This window comes from Eschrichtius robustus, chromosome 13, assembly GCF_028021215.1.
Source record: "Eschrichtius robustus isolate mEscRob2 chromosome 13, mEscRob2.pri, whole genome shotgun sequence".
Classification (NCBI taxonomy): Eukaryota; Metazoa; Chordata; class Mammalia; order Artiodactyla; family Eschrichtiidae; genus Eschrichtius; species Eschrichtius robustus.
The window spans coordinates 36318350-36341184 of NC_090836.1; the positions used below are offsets into that span (position 1 = coordinate 36318350).

At 36.7% G+C, this 22835-nt stretch overlaps 1 protein-coding gene across 4 annotated transcripts in view; it reads right to left on the minus strand.

Annotated features, from left to right (window-relative positions):
• Positions 1-22835, minus strand: part of ADAMTS20 (ADAM metallopeptidase with thrombospondin type 1 motif 20) — a 194526-nt gene that overhangs the window by 12065 nt on the left and 159626 nt on the right. For all 4 annotated transcript variants that reach the window (XM_068561131.1, XM_068561132.1, XM_068561129.1 and 1 more), the window contains 5 exons: positions 22359-22488; positions 22052-22146; positions 21870-21964; positions 21194-21327; positions 15250-15341 (listed from right to left, as the gene is read on the minus strand). In XM_068561131.1, the coding sequence (XP_068417232.1) occupies positions 15250-15341; positions 21194-21327; positions 21870-21964; positions 22052-22146; positions 22359-22488 (546 nt within the window). The remainder of the gene's footprint in view (positions 1-15249; positions 15342-21193; positions 21328-21869; positions 21965-22051; positions 22147-22358; positions 22489-22835) is intronic.

A 22835-nucleotide genomic window follows, 5' to 3' on the forward strand; every position in this document is an offset into this window, starting at 1 on the left:
GGGGATGTTGCCATTACCCAGCATTCTGCTTATAGACTGGGGATGTTACTCTGCAAAGTGGGTTCTACCCACTCAATCCACAGAATTGGTGCAAAGGTTCTTCCTTGGGGGAAAATCAAGCTGTAAGAACAGAAAGTTCCATAGCTTTTCCTAAGGAGACTGAGCTTATTTGGGACCAAACATGGGGAAATTTAAGCCTAAAGGGTGCATTGAAAATAAGATTTTAGTGGTGTGCAGTTAAGAGGAGGATGGGGGGTAACTGGATGAGAGCAACAAGCCAAATGGTAGGTCAAAGCTCAGTTTAACAGAGAAAAGCAGGGAAAGAGACAGCCAAGAAGGGCTCCTCTGGAAGTCTGACCTGACCTCAAAGACTGACCTATAAGACTACCCTGGCCAAGGGGCCTGAGTTTAATTGGATCAGACCATGTAGTAATTTATGCCTCCAGGATGTTATTGAAAGAACAGAGTGATCATATACTAATTAGTGGAGGCTAAGAGCTGAGTGTGATATCAGTAGAGGCAGACCATCTAGAAACTTCATCAAAGACAGACCAACTGAAAACACTGTCATTCCAGGAGGATCGGGGTGACAGTGTACATGTCCAAGGCTGAGCTCTCTGAGGAGTGACATTAAAGGCTGCACACCACAGGGGAAATAGATGTCCCTGAAATAGCCCAGCCAAAGAGCTAAACAAATAAATAAGCAAGCAAACAGCAAGTCCTAGAGGGAAGGGGAAACTTAGTATCCACAGTTGCTAAAATATCTTATCTAAAATGCCCGGTTTTCAACAAAAAATTGTGAAACATGCAAAGAAACTGGAAAGGATGACTCATATACAGGGGAAAAGGCAACAGAAACTGCCTTTGAGAGGTTTCAGATGTCAGGCTAAGCAGATAAAGACTTCAAAGTACCTATTATAAATATGCCCAAAGAACTACAGAAAACTGTGTTTAAAAAAGTAAAGGAAGGTATGATAATAATGTCTCATCAAATAGAGACTGTCAATAAAGAAATAAAAATTATATTCATAAAAAGAGCCAAAGGACAATTTCAGGAGTTGAAAAGTACAATAACCAAAATAATAAATTCACTAGAGCAGATTGACCAGTAGATTTGAGCTGGCAGAAGAATCAGCAAACTTGAAAAGATATCAATAGTGATTAAACAATCTGAAAAATAGAAAAAAGAATGAAGAAAAAATGAATAAAGCCTCAGAGAAATAAAGGGACGCCATTAAGTGCACCAACATATGCATGATGGAAGTACCAAATAGAGCAGAGAATATATTTGAAGAAATAATGGCTGAAAACCGTCTAAATTTCATGAAATGCATTAATCTACACAATTAAGAAGCTCAATAGACTCCAAGTTTAGTAGACACAAAGAGATCTACATCCAGATATGTCACAGTAAAGACGCTGAAAGTCAAAAAAAAAAAAAAAAAATCTGAAAGCATCAAGAGAAAAATGACCACATACGTGGGAATCCCAGTAAGATAAATAGCTGAGTTCTAGAAGCCAGAGGACAGTAGGATGGCATGTTTAAAGTGCTGAAAAATAAAAACTGTAAAACAATAATTTCCTAGGAAATCAATCTTTCAAGAATGAATGCAAAATAAAGACATTCCCAGATAAACAAAACTGAGAGGATTTGTTATTAGCAGACATGCTAGTTATTATTAGACATACTAAAGGAAGTTTTTCAGGCTGAAGTCAAGTGACATCAGACAATACAAAACAACCAAAGTGTACTAGTAGAGTTGATTGTAGTAATTATAAAAGACACTATAGTTGCATATTTCTTTTTCTTTATTCTCTTGTTTAAAAAGCAATTGTATAAACCAATATGTATGTAATTATACTACTGACCAGTATAATATAGAAATGTAGTATATTTGATAAAAATGCCACAAATAAAGCAGATGGAAGCAAAGCTGTTTTGCAGTAATTAAATGACAGCAGCTAATAACTCAGAACCACAGGAAGAAATGAAGAAAACCAGAAATGCTAAATAAAAAGGCTCATGTAAAAAACAATGAAATATAAGTTCTCTTATTTCTTATCTGTAAAAGATATAAAATTCTATAAAGTAACACTATAAAAATGTATTGTGGTTTGTTACACAGGTAGGTGTATGGATAACAAATATAACAACAAAAAAAGGAAAGAGGAAAAAGAGTATATATAGGAGTAATGTTTCTATATGTCACTTCAATTAGGTAGTATAATTCTGGAGAAGATTCTGGAGTAGAGTTAAGATGTACATTGTAAGCCCTAGAGCGACCATTAAGAAAGCAATTAAAAATATAGTAAGAAAATTATTAAGGAAATTAAAATGTTACACTAGAAAACGTTCACTGAATAAAAAAACCAGTAAAGACGAGACAAAAACAATATAAGACATATAAAAACAAAAAGTAAAATGGAAAAGATAAATCCAGACATGTCAATTATAACATTAAGCAATCCACTCAAAAGGCAGAGATTCAACAAAGTGCTCCCTGTAGGAGACACTTTTAAGATCCAAAAATACATACAGGTTAAAAGCAAATGGGATGAAAACATATATACCATGTACTATAAGCAGCCTGAGTAGCCATTCTAATATCAGATAAATTAGACCTTAAAACAAAACAAAAAAAAAAAGGTACTACAGATAAAGAAGAACATTTTATAATGATATAAGGGTCACTATATCAGGATATTATGACAATTACAAGCATACAGTCATGTACAACAAAATCACGAGGTAAATAAATCTAATACAAAGTAAATGAAACAAAAGAATTGAAGTGAGAAGAAGACAATTCAACAATAATAGCTGCAAAGTTTCAGTAGATAGAATAACTAGGCAGAAGATCAACTAGGAAATGGAAGAGTTGAACAATACTTTCAACCAACAAGGCCACAGACATCTACAGAACACTTCACCCAACAACAACAGAACACACATTCTTTCCAAGCACATATTGAACATTTTCCAGGATAGCCATATGCTATGTATAAAACAAGCCTCAATAAATTTTAAAAGATTGAATAATACAAAGTGTGTTTTCCAACCACAATGGAATGAAAGTAGAAATCAATAACAGAAGGAAATGTGGGAAATTCACAAATACATGGGACTTAAACACCACACTCCTAAATAACCAGTGAGTCAAATGAGACACCACAAGTGATAATAGAAAATACTTTAAGATGAATGAAAATGAATGCACAACATACCAAAACTTCAGGGATGCTGCAAAAGAAGTGCTTAAAGGAAAATTTACAGCTGCAAATGCCTATATTAAAAGAGATAAAAGATCTCATACCAATGACCTAACCTTCCACCTTAAGCACTGAGAAAAAGGAGAGCAAATTAAATCTAAAGCAAGCAGAAGGAAAGAAATGATAATGAATAGAGTGGGAATTGATGAAACAAAGAAGAGAAAAATAACAGAAAATCAACAAAATCAAAAGTTGGATTTTTGAAAAGAACAAAATTGACAAACCAAGAAAAGAGAGAGGAGACTCAAAGCTCTGAAATCAGGAATGAAAGAGGGGACATGATTGTGAATCTCACAGGAATATAAAGGATTATATGGAATATTACAAACAATTACATGCCAACCAATTAGATAACTTTGGTGAAATGGACAAATTCCTAAAAGCAAAAACAAAAAACATAAGCTTACCGAAACAGACTCAAGAAGAACTAGAAAATCTGAAAAGATCTACAGTAAGTAAAGAGATTGAATTAGTAAATAAAACAACTTTCACAAAGAAAAGCCCGAGCTCAGATGGCTTTGCTGATGAATCCTACCAAATATTAATTTTTCACAAACTCTTCCAAAAAAGGAGAAGAGGAGGGAACACTTCCCAATTTATTCTATGGAGCCAGTACTTCCCTGATACCAAAACCAGACAAGGACATCACAAAAAAAGAAAATGATAGGCCAATATCTCTTCTGAATACAGATGAAAATCTAGCAACATATAAAAAGGATTAGACCTCATGACCAAGTGCGATTTCCCCAGGAATGCAAGATTGTTTCAACATACAAAAATCAATGAGTGTGATATACCATATCACTATGGTAATGGACAAGAACCACAGGATCATCTCAACAGATGCAGAAGGAGCATTTGACAAAATCCAAAAGTCATGATAAAACCACTTCAATTAGGAATAGAAGGGCACTTCCTCAATCTGATCAAAGGCATCTACAAAACTCATAGCTAACACATTCAGTGATGAAGGACTGAATGCTTTCCCTCTGAAATCAAGAATAGGACAAGGATGTCCACTCTTGTCACTTCTACTCAACACTATCCTGGAAGTTTTAGCTAGTGTAATGAGGTAAGGTAAAGAAATAAAGGGCATCCAGAATGCAAAGGAAGAAGTAAAATTATTTGTGCGTGACATTATTATGTATATAGAATATCCCGGGGAATCCATTAAAAAACTATTACAACTAATAAATTAATTCAGCAAGGTTGCAGAATACAAGATCAATTTACAAAAATATTGGCAAAAATTAGTGATTTATTGAGGCTTTGGATTTTTTTGGGGGGGGTGGTCTCTTTATTGGGCAACTCTCCTTGTCAAAAGTCTTCTTTATCTTGAGCTGGAATCTTCTGCCCCATTAATGTCTCCTTGAGTAACACATACTGATGTCACTCCTCTTTCATGGAGCTCCTTACATATTTAATAGTAGTTATCATAACCTCCCACTATTTTCCTGGCTACCTTCTTCATTTTCCTAACATAACGAAATTTAAACCTTCCTTTTTTTCCTGATTGTCACCTTCTACTCCTAGATAGATTAAAAATTTATCATTCCCAGACAGAAATTTTTAAATAAGTATAATATTCCAGTGTCAAGTACAAATAAAACTTTTGGTCTCGATATTGTGTTTTGGTACCTTATGATTATACTGGGCCATTTAGAAATTACTACTTGGGGATTTGGGAACCAAGATGGTGGAGTAGAAGGATGTGCTCTCACTCCCTCTTGCGAGAGCACCAGGATCACAAATAGCTGCTGGACAATCATCGACAGGAAGACACTGGAACTCACCAAAAAAGATACCCCACATCCAAGGACAAAGGAGAAGCCACAGTGAGATGGTAGGAGGGGTGCAATCACAGTAAAATCAAGTCCCATAACTGCTGGATGGGTGACTCACAGACTGGAGAACACTTATACCACAGAAGTTCGCCCACTGGAGTGAAGGTTCTGAGACCCATGTCAGGCTTCCCAACCTGGGGGTCTGGCAACGGGAGGAGGAATTCATAGAGAATCAGACTTTGAAGGCTACTGGGATTTGATTGCAGGACTTTGACAGGACTGGGGGAAACAGAGACTCCACTCTTGGAGGGCACACACAAAGTGGTGTGTGCATCGGGACCCAGGGGAAAGAGCAGTGACCCCAGGGGAGACTGAACCAGACCTACCTGCTAGTGTTGGAGGGTCTCCTGTGGAGGTGAGGGGTGGCTGTGGCTCACTGTGGGGACAAGGACACTGGCAGTGGAAGTTCTCGGAAGTACTCCTTGGCATGAGCCCTCCCAGAGTCCGCCATTAGCCCCACCAAATAGCCCAGGTAGGCTCCATTGTTGGGTTGCCTCAGGCCAAACAAGCAACAAGGAGGGAACACAGCCTCACCCATCAGCAGTCAAGTGGATTAAAGTTTACTGAGCTCCACCCACAGGGGAAGAGTCAGGTCTACCCACCAACAGTCCCTCCCATCAGGAAACTTGCAAAAGTCTCTTAAATAGACTCATCCACTAGAGGGCAAAGAACAGGAACAAGAAGAACTACAATCCTGCAGCCTGTGGAACAAAAACCACATTCACAGAAAGATAGACAAGATGAAAAGGCAGAGGGCTATGTACCAGATGAAGGAACAAGATAAAACCCCAGAAAAACAACTAAGTAAAGTGGACATAGGCAACCTTCCAGAAAATGAATTCAGAATAATGATAGTGAAGATGATCCAGGACCTCGGAAAAAGAATGGAGGCAAACATCGAGACAATGCAAGAAATGTTTAACAAAGACCTAGAAGAATTAAAGAACAAACAGAGATGACCAATACAATAACTGAAATGAAAACTACACTAGAAGGAATCAATAGCAGAATAACTGAGGCAGAAGAACGGATAAGTGGTCTGGAAGACAGAATGGTGGAATTCACTGCTGTGGAACAGAATAAAGAAAAAAGAATGAAAAGAAATGAAGACAGCATAAGAGACCTCTGAGATAACATTAAACACAACAACATTCACATTATAGGGGTCCCAGAAGGAGAAGAGAGAGAGAAAGGACCCGAGAAAATATTTGAAGACTTTATAGTCAATAACTTCCCTAACATGGGAAAGGAAATAGCCACCCAAGTCCAAGAACCGTAGAGAGTTCCATACAGGATAAACCCAAGGAGAAACACACTGAGACACATAGTAATTAAATTGGCAAAAATTAAAGACAAAGAAAAATTATTAAAAGTAGCAAGGGAAAAATGAAAAATAACATACAAGGGAACTCCCATAAGGTTAACAGCTGATTTCTCAGCACAAGCTCTACAAGCCAGAAGGAAGTGGCATGATATACTTAAAGTGATGAAAGGGAAAAATCTACAACCAAGATTACTCTACCCGGCAAGGATCTCATTCAGATTCGATGGAGAAATCAAAAGCTTTACAGGCAAGCAAAAGCTAAGAGAATTCAGCACGACCAATCCAGCTCTACAACAAATGCTAAAGGAACTTCTCTCAGTGGGAAACACAAGAGAAGAAAAGGACCTACGAAAACAAACCCATAACAATTAAGAAAATGGTAATAGGAACATACATATTGATAATTACCCTAAATGTGAACGGATTAAATGCTCCAACCAAAAGACACAAGTTTGCTGCAAGGATACAAAAACAAGACCCATCTATATGCTGTCTACAAGAGACCCACTTCAGACCTAGGGACACATTCAGACTGAAAGTGAGGGGATGGAAAAAGATATTCCATGCAAATGGAAATCAAAAGAAAGCTGGAGTAGCAATACTCATATCAGATAAAATAGACTTTAAAATACAGAATGTTACAAGAGACAAGGAAGGACATTACAAAATGATCAGAGGATAAATCCAAGAAGAAGATGCAACAATTATAAATATATATGCACCCAACAAAGGAGCACCTCAATACACAAGGCAACTGCTAACAGCTATAAAAGGGGAAATCGACAGTAACACAATAACAGTGGGGGACTTTAAACCTCACTTACACCAATTGACAGATCATCCAAAATGAAAATAAATAAGGAAACAGAAGCTTTAAATGACACAATAGACCAGATAGATTTAATTGATACTTATAGGACATGCCATCCAAAAACAGCGGATTACAGTTTCAAGTGTGCACAGAACATTCCCCAGGATAGATCACATATTGGGTCACAAATCAAGCCTCAGTAAATTTAAGAAAATTGAAATCATATCAAGCATCTTTTCTGACCACAATGCTATGAGATTAGAAATGAATTACAGGGAAAAAAACGTAAAAAGACGCAAACACATGGAGGGCTAAACAATACATTACTAAATAACCAAGAGATCACTGAAGAAATCAAAGAGGAAATCAAAAAATACCTAGAGACAAATGACAATGAAAACACGACGATCCAAAATCTATGGGATGCAGCAAAAGCAGTTCTAAGAGGGAAGTTTATAGCTATACAAGCCTACCTCAAGAAACAAGAAAAATCTCAAGTAAACAATCTAACCTTACACCTAAAGGAACTACAGAAAGAAGAACAAACAAAACCCAAAGTTAGTAGAAGCAAGGAAATCATAAAGATCAGAGCAGAAATAAATGAAATAGAAACAAAGAAAACAATAGCAAAGATCAATAAAACTAAAAGTTGGTTCTTTGAGAAGATAAACAAAATTGATAAGCCATTAGCCAGACTCATCAAGAAAAAGAGGGAGAGGACTCAAATCAATAAAATTAGAAATGAAAAAGGAGAAGTTACAACAGACACTGCAGAAATACAAGGCATCCTAAGAGACTACTACAAGCAACTCTATGCCAATAAAATGGACAACCTGGAAGAAATGGACAAATTCTTAGAAAGGTATAACCTTCCAAGACTGAACCAGGAACAAAGAGAAAATATGAACAGACCAATCACAAGCAATGAAACTGAAACTGTGATTTAAAATCTTCCAACAGACCAGAGGGCAGACAGCAGAAGCAAGAAAAACTACAATCCTGCAGCCTGTGGACCAAAAACCACAGTTACAGAAAGATAGACAAGATGAAAAGGCAGAGGGCTATGTACCAGATGAAGGAACAAGAAAAAAACCCAGAAAAACAACTAAATGAAGTGGAGATAGGCAACCTTCCAGAAAAAGAATTCAGAATAATGAAAGTGAAGATGATCCAGGACCTCGGAATAAGAATGGAGGCAAAGACTGAGAAGATGCAAGAAATGATTAACAAAGACCTAGAAGAATTAAAGAACAAACAAACAGAGATGACCAATACAATAACTGAAATGAAAACTACACTAGAAGGAATCAATAGCAGAATAACTGAGGCAGAAGAACGGATAAGTGACCTGGAAGACAGAATGGTGGAATTCACTGTTGTGGAACAGAATAAAGAAAAAAGAATGAAAAGAAATGAAGACAGCCTAAGAGACCTCTGGGACAACATTAAACGCAACAACATTCACATTATACGGGTCCCAGAAGGAGAAGAGAGAGAGAAAGGACCAGAGAAAATATTTGAAGAGATTATAGATGAAAACTTCCCTAACATGGGAAAGGAAATAGCCACCCAAGTCCAGGAAGCACAGAGAGTCCCATACAGGATAAACCCAAGGAGAAACATGCCGAGACACATAGGAATCAAAGTGGCAAAAATTAAAGACAGAGAAAAATTATTGAAAGCAGCAAGGGAAAAACGACAAATAACATACAAGGGAACTCCCATAAGGTTAACAGCTGATTTCTCAGCAGAAACTCTGCAAGCCAGAAGGGAGTGGCATGATATACTTAAAGTGATGAAAGAGAAGAACCTACAACCAAGATTACTCTACCCGGCAAGGATCTCATTTAGATTTGATGGAGAAATCAAAAGCTTTACAGACAAGCAAAAGCTAAGAGAATTCAGCACCACCAAACCAGCTCTACAACAAATGCTAAAGGAACTTCTCTAAGTGGGAAACACAAGAGAAGAAAAGGACCTACAAAAACAAACCCAAAACAATTAAGAAAATGGTCATAGGAACATACGTATCGATAATTACCTTAAACGTGAATGGATTAAATGCCCCAACCAAAAGACATAGACTGGCTGAATGGATACAAAAACAAGACCCATATATATGCTGTCTACAAGAGACCCACTTTAGACCTAGGGACACATACAGACTGAAAGTGAGGGGATGAAAAAAGATATTCCATGCAAATGGAAATCAAAAGAAAGCTGGAGTAGCTATACTCATATCAGATAAAATAGACTTTAAAATAAAGAATGTTACAAGAGACAAGGAAGGACACTACATAATGATCCATGGATCAATCCAAGAAGAAGATATAACAATTATAAATATATATGCACCCAACATAGGAGCACCTCAATACATAAGGCAACTGCTAACAGCTATAAAAGAGGAGATCGACAGTAACACAATAATAGTGGGGGACTTTAACACCTCACTTACACCAATGGACAGATTATCCAAAATGAAAATAAATAAGGAAACAGAAGCTTTAAATGACACAATAGACCAGATAGATTTAATTGATATATATAGGACATTCCATCCAAAAACAGCAGATTACACGTTCTTCTCAAGTGCGCACGGAACATTCTCCAGGATAGATCACATCTTGGGTCACAAATCAAGCCTCAGTAAATTTAAGAAAATTGAAATCATATCAAGCATCTTTTCTGACCACAACGCTATGAGATTAGAAATGAATTACAGGGAAAAAAACGGAAAAAAGACAAACACATGGAGGCTAAACAACACGTTACTAAATAACCAAGAGATCACTGAAGAAATCAAAGAGGAAATAAAAAAATACCTAGAGACAAATGACAATGAAAACACGATGACCCAAAACCTATGGGATGCAGCAAAAGCAGTTCTAAGAGGGAAGTTTATAGCTATACAAGCCTACCTCAAGAAACAAGAAAAATCTCAAGTAAACAATCTAACCTTACACCTAAAGAAACTAGAGAAAGAAGAACAAACAAAACCCAAAGTTAGCAGAAGGAAAGAAATCATAAAGATCAGAGCAGAAATAAATGAAATAGAAACAAAGAAAACAATAGCAAAGATCAATAAAACTAAAAGTTGGTTCTTTGAGAAGATAAACAAAATTGATAAGCCATTAGCCAGACTCATCAAGAAAAAGAGGGAGAGGACTCAAATCAATAAAATCAGAAATGAAAAAGGAGAAGTTACAACAGACACCACAGAAATACAAAGCATCCTAAGAGACTACTACAAGCAACTTTATGCCAATATAATGGACAACCTGGAAGAAATGGACAAATTCTTAGAAGGGTATAACCTTCCAAGACTGAACCAGGAAGAAACAGAAAATATGAACAGACCAATCACAAGTAATGAAATTGAAACTGTGATTAAAAATCTTCCAACAAACAAAAGTCCAGGACCAGGTGGCTTCACAGGTGAATTCTATCAAACATTTAGAGAAGAGCTAACACCCAGCCTTCTCAAACTCTTCCAAAAAATTGCAGAGGAAGGAACACTCCCAAACTCATTCTATGAGGCCACCATCACCCTGATACCAAAACCAGACAAAGACACTACAAAAAAAGAAAATTACAGACCAATATCACTGATGAATATAGATGCAAAAATCCTCAACAAAATACTAGCAAACAGAATCCAACAACACATTAAAAGGATCATACACCACGATCAAGTGGGATTTATCCCAGGGATGCAAGGATTCTTCAATATACGCAAATCAATCAATGTGATACACCATATTAACAAATTGAAGAATAAAAACCATATGATCATCTCAATAGATGCAGAAAAAGCTTTTGACAAAATTCAACACCCATTTCTGATAAAAGCTCTCCAGAAAGTGGGCATAGAGGGAACCTACCTCAACATAATAAAGGCCATATACGACAAACCCACAGCAAACATCATTCTCAATGGTGAAAAACTGAAAGCATTTCCTCTAAGATCAGGAACGAGACAAGGATGTCCACTCTCACCACTATTATTCAACATAGTTCTGGAAGTCCTAGCCACGGCAATCAGAGAAGAAAAAGAAATAAAAGGAATACAAATTGGAAAAGAAGAAGTAAAACTGTCACTGTTTGCGGATGACATGATACTATACATAGAGAATCCTAAAACTGCCACCAGAAAACTGCTAGAGCTAATCAATGAATATGGTAAAGTTGCAGGATACAAAATGAATGCACAGAAATCTCTTGCATTCCTATACACTAATGATGAAAAATCTGAAAGAGAAATTAAGGAAACACTCCCATTTACCATTGCAACAAAAAGAATAAAATACCTAGGAATAAACCTACCTAGGGAGACAAAAGACCTGTATGCAGAAAACTATAAGACACTGATGAAAGAAATTAAAAATGATACCAACAGATGGAGAGATACACCATGTTCTTGGATTGGAAGAATCAATATTGTGAAAATGACTATATTACCCAAAGCAATCTACAGATTCAATGCAATCCCTATCAAATTACCAATGGCATTTTTTACGGAAATAGAACTAAAAATCTTAAAATTTGTATGGAAACACAAAAGACCCCGAATAGCCAAAGCAGTCTTGAGGGAAAAAAACGGAGCTGGAGGAATCAGACTCCCTGACTTCAGACTATACTACAAAGCTACAGTAATCAAGACAATATGGTACTGGCACAAAAACAGAAACATAGATCAATGGAACAAGATAGAAAGCCCAGAGGTAAACCCACGCACCTATGGTCAACTAATCTATGACAAAGGAGGCAAGGATATACAGTGGAGAAAAGACAGTCTCTTCTATAAGTGGAGCTGGGAAAACTGGACAGCTACATGTAAAAGAATGAAATTAGAACACTCCCTAACACCATACACAAAAATAAACTCAAAATGGATTAGAGACCTAAATGTAAGACTGGACACTCTAAAACTCTTAGAGGAAAACATAGGAAGGACACTCTTTGACATAAATCACAGCAAGATCTTTTTTGATCCACCTCCTAGAATAATGGAAATAAAAACAAAAATAAACAAATGAGACCTAATGAAACTTCAAAGCTTTTTCACAGCAAAGGAAACCATAAACAAGACAAAAAGACAACCCTCAGAATGGGAGAAAATACTTGCAAACGAATCAATGGACAAAGGATTAATCTCCAAAATATATAAACAGCTCATGCAGCTCAATATTAAAAAAACAAACAACCCAATCCAAAAATGGGCAGAAGACCTAAATAGACATTTCTCCAAAGAAGACATACAGATGGCCAAGAAGCACATGAAAAGCTGCTCAACACCACTAATTATTAGAGAAAGGCAAATCAAAACTACAATGAGGTATCACCTCACACCAGTCAGAATGGGCATCATCAGAAAATCTACAAACAACAAATGCTAGAGAGGGTGTGGAGAAAAGGGAACCCTCTTGCACTGTTGGTGGGAATGTAAATTGATATAGCCACTATGGAGAACAGTATGGAGGTTCCTTAAAAAACTAAAAATAGAATTACCATATGACCCAGCAATCCCACTACTGGGCATATACCCTGAGAAAACCATGATTCAAAAAGACACATGCACCCCAATGTTCATTTCAGCACTATTTACAATAGCCAGGTCATGGAAGCAACCTAAATGCCCATCGACAGACGAATGGATAAAGAAGGTGTGGTACATATATACAATGGAATATTACTCAGCCATAAAAAGGAACGAAATTGGGTCATTTGCTGAGACGTGGATGGATCTAGAGACTGTCATACAGAGTGAAGTAAGTCAGAAAGAGAAAAATATCGTATATTAACGCATATATGTGGGACCTAGAAAAATGGTACAGATGAACCGGTTTGCAGGGCAGAAATTGAGACACAGATGTAGAGAACCAATGTATGGACACCAAGGGGGGAAAGTGGCGGGGGGTGGGGGTGGTGGTGTGATGAACTGGGCGATTGGGATTGACATGTATACACTGTGTGTATATTGATGACTAATAAGAACCTGCTGTTTAAAAATATATATTTATATTATTCAAGTCATCCAATGATGGAATGACCCAGTTGATTGTATGACTGATTTGACCAATAACAGAGTGATCTGAGTAACAAAACAGACAAACAAACAAACAAAAAAACAATTGATTTGCTTGGTTTGTTTATGGCTTATGAATAAGAAGTGCTACCTAAGTAACTAGATAGGTAGATGGAGAAATAGATGGTCAGTAGATAGATCATTTCCCCCCAAAACATTAATGAGTGTACTATTTAGGATCTCTATCTTCAAAATTCCAATAAATCTCTTATGGCCCCCCCACACACACCCAACCCAACATATTCTTTTTTTTAATTTACATGTCTTATCTTCTCTCCTAGAGTAAAAGCTCATTGAGAGTTCAAACACTGAATAAATATTTACTATTTAGTCAGTAAATACATCAGGCATTGAAAATATACCTAGGAACCAGTTTCACCAGATGCTTACAGACTAGTGGAGGGAAATGACAAGTAAGCAGATGATTATAATAAGCTTATTATAGATATGATAGATATTGGATGGATAAATAGATGAGAAAGAATGAATGGACACATTTCCCCAATTTGGTAGTTTTAATTTCTAAATCAAGTCCAACCATGGGCTGAACAATCCCGAGGCATCTCCAATTCAGTGGCAGCTGGCAGAGAAGAAAGCAAAATATCAGGCAGGAACTAAAAGCCCTTAATAGGATTTGTCCTGAAAACCTGGCATTTCATAAAGTAACAAAGTAAAAGCATTCTACCCTCTGCTCAAGTGGAGCACAGACAATATCTTTCCAATGCATCATATGAACTATAATGTCTTTGTTGTTCTTTAGCCTTAATTTAATTGTAAAGAAATGTGGTATCACATTTTGTTCCATTAAGAGGAAAATAATCCATGTATTATGCCAGCCAATAAAAACAACTCAATATGAAAAAAGAAAAAAGAAAAAGAAAAAGAAAAAGAAATTACTACTTGGTCTACACGAGTTATATTGAACTCATGGTGGTTGAATAAAACACCTAGGTCTTTTTATATGACATTGCCAGGTTCTAGTTGCATTTCTGGACTTAAGATTTATATATTTATTCCAGTTAACATTTTTCATATTCATTTCAGCCTGTAGTTCTAGTGTCTTTTGAACTCCTTTAAGTGCCCTTCTCTAATACAGAAAATACCCTCTCTTTTTAGCATAAGCATACTTTCTATGTCATAGGATGAAAACTGTGAATGAGAAATTCTTAGAAGAGAGGGCTATGGCAAACCCTTTAGCTAGTTCTCTTTAAAATGAAATCGTTATTATAATTACTATCTCCTGGGCAGGATTTTCATTAATCTATAAATCTACCTAATAATGGTATATTCACCTAGCTTATGTCTCTGTATCTTATCATAAAAAATGTTATTCACACAGACTTTATAAAATCCTATGTTAAAAAAATGAGATAGCAAATTTCTTCTAGGAAGCACACTTTGTACTGGAAAGCTCAAAGATGACAAAAAAGGGTGTGCAAAGAGAACTCTGCAAAAGAAAGGATAAAAACAAGAATAAAGACATGGAAATGTATTATTTCACAAGTAATAGAAAGTTATTCTGAGAATGTTACAGGCCCAGACAGCTAATATAACTGATGTTAGCAGCAGGGTATGAAAGTCACATGTTTGTGATCCATTCCTTTACCTTGTAACTTATGTCCATTCATTTCTATGGACTAAGTCGAAAGATTGAAAGTAATAAAGCATCATGGAAGGAGAAACAGGATCTAAACAATTTAAAATTCTTATTATTACACCCTTCAAACAAACCCAGTACTGGCAAAAATGCTTTTCCTCCAAAGTTTATCTATAACCTTTGAAATAAATTTCATGTCAGAAGTTTGCATTTTCTATTTACTTATGTTTCTTGCAGTATTTTGGTCAAGAAAGTGAATGAAGAGAAACAGTATTAACTTTACTCAGTGAGAAAAAATAATCAACTATGAAATACCTGTGGGCATCTGGCAGCACTATAGCAATCTCCAGCTGTGGCAAATGGAACTGCATTTCCAAATATTGTCTGGGCAAAAAGAAGGTCTGTAGCTAGAAAATAATAAATGAAACTCTTTAGCACTGAGACATTGTATGTTTTCACATCTTCATTGCAAAACACGCAGTCTTTATATTACATTCTTAAATACATTCATATAACTAATCCAAAATTTTAAGCAAAAATGTTACACAATTGTAGTACATAATATAGATCAGGGTCTCAATTTTTTATTTAATATAAAAATGTTCACCTCATAAATTGCCCTAAAATATGACAGGGACATCTGTAACTAATCCAGATGTTTTAAAAACTAAATAAATGCTCTATCATATTTTACATCATAGTGAATATCTAAAATAGATAAAGTGGCATCAAGGAGCAAAATTACAGAGGAAAAAACATTATTTAAAGATAAATTATGATAAAGCAACATATACATGCTTATAGAGAGTATGCATATCAATTCATTCAGAGAATTCAAAAACACGAAGGTAAAAAGTGTGCCATTTTCTTTGATTTCTTATATTACTATTTCATTCTTTCTAATCTTACTTTTGCTAACGTTGTTAGCAAAATTTCTTGACTGGCAACAATGCTAGGGATTCCATATGAAGTATAAGAAAGAAAGAGTCATTGGCTCAAAAATAGGTTGGGAGGAACCCTAAAGGTTAGCTGGTCCAATCACTTATTCATGCTTGAATCACTTAAATAACATCCCAACTAACGCTCATGCAGTCGGTGGCTCTCACCTCTGCTAATGTTGTTTCAAATATCTTTCAGGAGGACTGCAAGATCACTGCATGCCCCCATGATGACACCAGTCCCCTAGAGGGAATCCCCAAAGGTAGCATTTCTGGAAATATTTATCATATCTCTAAGGGCAGTTTCCAAAGCCAGCAGGCCTTCCGTGGTGTGCCAGAGTCAGCTTGTACCAAATCATGAGAACCAATTGTGTGTGTCTCTTCCCAACTCCATGCATAATGAGCTCATGTTGGTAGCTTAAAATTGGCCATGGTGGGAATATATACCCCATGGAAACTGGCAAAACCTACAAATCAAGCTTTTTTTCCCTGATTGTTAAGAGCTGGTTGTTAAACATTTATCCACACACCATTGCTTATGCATGGTACTTAGGGTTAGGCTGGGCAAACTGACACAATTTTCAAATTAGCCTTTGCTACTATCTCCTCCATCATTCCCTGGATAACCCACAGAGAGCTCTCGCTTAACATGTCCAAAGCTAAATGCATTATCTTTTTCTCCAAACATATTCCGCCTGCTATATTTCTCATCTCATTGAACTATATCAGCATCTATCCAGTTATTTTGGAACTCTTTCTAAATATTCCATGCCACAAATCCCCATATTCCATCTGTTGGAAAATCATAGAGTGTACCTCTTTAATATTTCTCTCAGGTTCTCTATTCTGAACCAAGTCCCTAATTTGGGTCCTTATCACCTTCTATCTGAACTATTATATTAGCTTCCTAAATATCTTCATGGATACAATTTGTTCTCTCTCCAACTGAGTCTGTTCCCTCCCCTGCTTATACTTTTACCCCAAATGTCCCCATAGCTTAAAAGATAAATTCAGTTGTATAGTTTAGTACACGTTGTTCTTCATGATCTGCTTTCTGGGAACTTCTCTAATAAGCTGCTATTCCCCAACCTCCATTCAATTTATGTTTATACAAAACTGGACTACTCCTTAGTCTCTAGCGGAACCAAAATGCTTCACCATTTCATGCTGTGTTCACGATGCCTCCTCCTCAAACTCCTTCTCCTCACTTTGGTTAATTCAAATTTGTCTTCAAGATTTCCTTAAGATAGCTTCTTGAAGGAAGTTGACTTTTATTCAGCAAATATTTCTTTAGAACCTATTGCGTATTGGGCATTATTATAAGTACTGTAAGAGCATAGTAGTGGATGACATAGGGGCTGATGGGACCTGAGTGCTACCAGAGAGAAACAAGTAATAGAGTAGATGCTATCATATATTATAGGTGATCATTGCTATAGAAAAAAATAAAAAATAAAGCAGGAAAAGAATGAGAAGAAAGGGAGTTTAGGAGTGGAGAGGGTCCAGGATGAACTTATTGGGAAGGTGTATTTAAGCAGAGACCAGAAAGAAACTGAGAGGTACACCCGACAGACAATCGTTCTAGGCAGATAGAACAGAAAGTGCAAAGGCCTTAAGAAGGGGTGGAGGGCATGCTTGATGTATTCAAGAAACAGCAAAGGGACAAATGTGTCTGAACCAGATCGTGCAAGGGAGGAGTGTGGAGGGAAGGAGTAGAAAGGTAATGGAGGTGGGAAGGTCTTATTGAGTTTTATTGACCATCGGCAGGATTTTTAATTCTGTTATGAGTTAGATGGGAGATGTTTGGAGAGTTTTGAGCAGAGGTTGGGGTTATTAAAAAGAAATGAGATAATGTATAAGACAAGATATGGCTTACGTTTTAAGGGATCACTCTGGATTCTCTATTGATAAGAGAATCTAGGTCAGGAGCTGGGGGGAAAGGTGAAAAGAAACCTGAGTGCTACCAGAGTAAACAGGAATACCAGTCAGTAAGCATAAGAATCCAGGTGAAAAAAATGATATGGACTTGGCCCACGGTGATAGCCAATGAGATAATGTCAAAGTGGGATTTGGCATGTGTCTTAGCTCAAGCTGCCCTAACAAACTATCACAGATTGGGGGTCTTAAACAAAAGAAGTGCAGGTGCAAACACGGTCAAGTTCTGGTGAGAGCCCCCCTTCCTGGTTTGGAGATCGTCTTCTTGCTGTGTCCTCACATGGCAGAGAAAGAGAGTTCTGGTGTCTTTTCCTCTTTTTTTTATAAGGGCATCCATCTTACAATTATGGCCCCACCCTCATGAACTAATCTAGACCTAATTATCTCCCCAGGACCAAACACTATCACATTGGGGATTAGGGCTTCATCATATGAATTACGCAGGACACAATACAGTGCATAGCAGCATGTATGTTAAAGATTCACCTGACAGAATTTGATGATGGATGGCATGTAGGTGTGAGATAAAGGGAGGAGTTAAAGACATTGCTATGTTTTAGCAAGAGTAACTAGAAGTTGATAGTTGTCATTTACTGAAATGGTAAAAATTCGGGTAGAAGGACTGGTTCCTTTGTAGAGATGTGAATGGACCTAGAATCTGTCATACAGAGTGAAGTAAGTCAGAAAGAGAAAAAACAAATATCATATATTAACACATATATGTAGAATCTAGAAAAAGGGTACAGATGAACCTATTTCCAGGGCAGGAATAGAGACGCAGACGTAGAGAATGAACATGTGGATGCAGTGGGGGAAGGGGAGGGTGGGACAAATTGTGGGATTAGGAATGACATATATACACTACCGTGTGTAAAATAGATAGCTAGTGGGAACCTGCTGTATAGCACAGGAAGCTCAGCTCAGTGCTCTGTGGTGACCTAGATGGGTGGAATGGGGGGGTGGGAGGGAGGTCCAAGAGGGAGGGGATATATGTATACATATCGCTGACTCACTTCATTGTACAGCAGAAACTAACACAACATTGCAAAACAATTATACTCCAATAAAAAAAAAAAAGGAAAGTTCAGTCTTGGATACATTGTCAGACGCATATTAGACATTCATGCGGATATGCGGAGTAGGGAGTTGAATCTTGGAATTCAGGGCAGCAGTCTGAATTAGAGATATACATTTGGGACTGCCATTTAATAGATGGTATTTGAAATCTATAAGTTGAAAGAGATCCTTAAGGGAATGACTGAGTCCTGAAGTTCTTCAATACTCAGTGTTGTATAAGATGAAGAGTAACTAGCCAAGTTGAGAAACAGTGAGAAAGACGGGAGAAAGAGTGACCAAGAGAGGAGCCAAATGATGAGAGTGAGAAGTCCTGGAAACCAAAGACTGCTGATGGATCAAGTGAAATGAAAATCAAGAATTTGTCATTGGAGTTAAAGAAATGGAAGAAGAATTGGTGATGTAAGAGAAAAAAGGAAAGTTTGCTGAAATAACGTTCCTGACTTGGTACAAAGCAAGGAGCTCAGAGCACAAGTAGAAGGGGTTGCCTCAGATGGCAGCAGAAATAGTTCATCCACAGTGACCAGGAGAGAAGGCAAAGTCTATAGGTCAAGGTTTAGGTAGGTTAGATGGGGCGGTGGTAGTTTGTGGAAATTCCCTTCTGGTTGTTTTTATTTTCTCGGTGAGCTAGGAAGCAAGATCATCAGCAATGAGTGACTGGAGTGGAGGTATTAGAAAATTTAGAAGTTTGAAGCCAGAGGAGAAGCTGTGAGTCAGACATTGAGAAGAGTTGGGGAGGCATGGACCAGGGTCCGTGCAAGCTCAGGAGTCATGCATTTAAAGTAAGATCAGTCAGGAGGGCTGTGTATTACTTGCCACATGCAAGATTCATGGTGCAAGTGCAGAGTAGGTGAAAGGCTTAATTTAATCAAGACTGGGGTTTTGGCACACAAGTACGAGGAAGGAAAAGAGAGAGCAAGTGGAAAATGTATACATTTAACATTGTATCTTCAGTGCCCACTCCAATGCCTGGCAAAATGGCAGGTTTGATAAATTAATGAAAGATAAAAGCTTACTAAACAGCAAATAAGTTCCCAAATGCCCATTATGTACTCAGCAATGCTGACACAACATATATTATTAAATAATAACCATTGTTTATAGAACACCTACTACTTGCAAGGCATTTACTAGATATGTTACAAGTATTATCTCTTAATCCTAACCAAAAAAAAAAAAAAAAAAAAAAGAAAAGAAAGCAGAAAAAAAGAAAGAAAAAAACCTGAGAGGCATCTTATTTTAGAGATGAGGGAATTTAGGCTTGAAGAGAGAGATGCCCAAGGTCACATGAGTGGTAATTGGATGCAGAGAATTTACACCCAGCAATCTAACTCCAGAGTCTATGATCATAACCAAAGCAGTATAATACTTCCCCACTGCAGTAATTGTGGGTGTTCAGTAAATGGTAGCCACTATTACTGACAATAATAGTTCACCATCATATGACTGATTTCGAGATTATGTATTCATGCATTCACTTTCTCAACAAACATTGTTTTGTTTCTTTTTGTGGTTTAGGTACTGTGCTAGGCACTGGTGATTCAATTGTGATTTAGAGTTTCTGCTTCTGAAATGAGCTTCTTTGCCTTTTCATGTCACTATGTAATTTTCAGGAGGGCAGACTGCCTGATGCTCAGTGTATGTTAGGTTTCATAAAGTATATTTACTTTAACTTGACTGTACTATAAATTACTTCCTAGAAAGGCAGCAGGTTCATAATCTGGGATCTGTGAGTGGGACTTTATCTCCCTACAATGCCAGTTACTAACTGTATGAATTGGGCCAATCACTTAATTCTATAAGTGTATCTTAATTTCATCACTTGCAACAATGTGATGAAATTTTGCCTTATCTAGTATAGGGTTGTTAAAAAGATCAAATGAGATAAAGTATAAGAAAATACTAGACAAACTGTCACCTGAAACTAATGTTAATTATTACTTTAAGCCCTTGCAAAAAAGCTTATACAACTACATTGAGGATATTAACTTCCTTATTTTTAATGTAATTGAGGATTTAGAGGTAGAGGGTTATATCTTGGAAGGGCAGTATCTTTACTATGACAGTATCCTTACTGTCTTTACTAATGACAGTGTCATTACCACTACATTTTTATTAAGGGTTCCCATGGTCCGTATCATTGCACTGGAACTACGTAGCTAATAACTTTTTTAAAAAAATTCTAAGTAATTATTGTACAATGCTAGGCCCTTCTCTATACCCTAGCTACCACATATACCATATAGTATATTGTTAGACTTGCATTAGCAAACAGATACTTTTCATTTTACAAATAGAGATTCAGCACTTACTTCTAATTTGCATGGAATTAAGATCAATTCTTATTTTGCTGAAAACAGTGTGTCCCGCGGCCAAGTAGTCATTTTTACACTCACAGTCTTGCCTCCTGCTTCCATTAAAAGGACATTCATATGGATTTTGCAGTCTGTAACAACATTAAAATATTTTAGCATTAGGTACCATTATTAGACCATAATGCAGATAAATGGTAAACTTTGGAAGTGGGAAGGTAAAAGGCACACTCTTCAATATTTTAACAAGTTAAATGTGAAAGAAGTAAAAATCACTCAACAACTTAAATGTCAAAGAAATAAAAAATGATCAATGGGAAATTCAAGACCAGTTTGTGGAAAAATAATTCAGCTGTGGTTCTCCTAGCTTTTGTTACTGGAATTAATTTGATTTCTATGAAAATACACACAGGTCTTAAATTCTTCCCTCCTCTGTTGTCTCACTGCTCACCCATAGTATCCTTCTTAGTCAGTCTCTCTGTGAGTACATGTTAATGCCCAAATCTTTATTATTGAGCAGGCATGGACAACATCTGGCTTAGGTCCTAATATGTCCATGTGTTCCTAAATTACTTGTCCCACTGGGAGCTATTCAAGCACCACTCTGAACTCTGGAACTTCTAATTCTCTTGAAGGACCATAAAAATGCACAGATAAGGTAAAACACAGCATATACCTAAAGCCATACACTTCAGAAAAGTTGTCTTCTTCACCTTTGACCAATGATATATATTCCTTGGGGTTCTGCAAGTGCATGCCAGCACAATAGATCTAAAGAGAAAATGCAAAGATCTAGAAAAGCTTTTTTCAAAGTCAACAGTCAATGTTAAAGTCAAATAGGAACTGTCTTCATAATACCTTTATTATTCTTCCTTTAATGTTAAGGTAATAGTCACCATCCTTGGTAATGTTGTTTTTCACTTGGATTTCTTTACAGCTGGTAAATGTTTTACCTTCAAGGACAAGTGAGTACAACTTATCAACAATGAACAAATTACAGACACAACATGAATTTAACTCAATTACACCAATATTGTTATACTCTGAAAAAAAACAGACCTTTCATTTTGTGGAGTGTATGACTACTCTAAATATTTATTTTCAGACTTTAATTAAAACTTCTTAGGAATGCTTAGGTTCTAGATTTTTGAAGCCTAGTACTTACAGTCATGGACATAGCATTTCTTTTGAGCATCTGGTTTTAAACTCTTTAAACATAAGTCACTGGACCAACCATTGTCAGCTATGCATTCCACTCTTCTCTCCATTATCCCAACTCCACAAGTCACAGAGCACTGTGAACAGAGTAAAGTTTGAAGGTAAATTATATAATGGATAATAAGGCCAGTAAATACATATCTCCTCTTTTCAAACTAGGTCCTTTTGGAACAAACTGATCATCAATAATGGCTAGAATTACTGCAGACACAAAAATATCCTGGAGGCTAGAAAGTCACAGGTGGGGCTAATCCTTAAGAAACTGAATCTATCCTTTCTCAGCTACTGGCTTCTTTCCATTTATTTTGTATAGTTAGCTCAGCAGTATATTGTAAATACTTGATAAATATTAATTAACGACAGTTATTCAGACTACTGAGTGTTTACTCATTGCTGTATGCTAAGTTTGCAAAGCAATATTTAC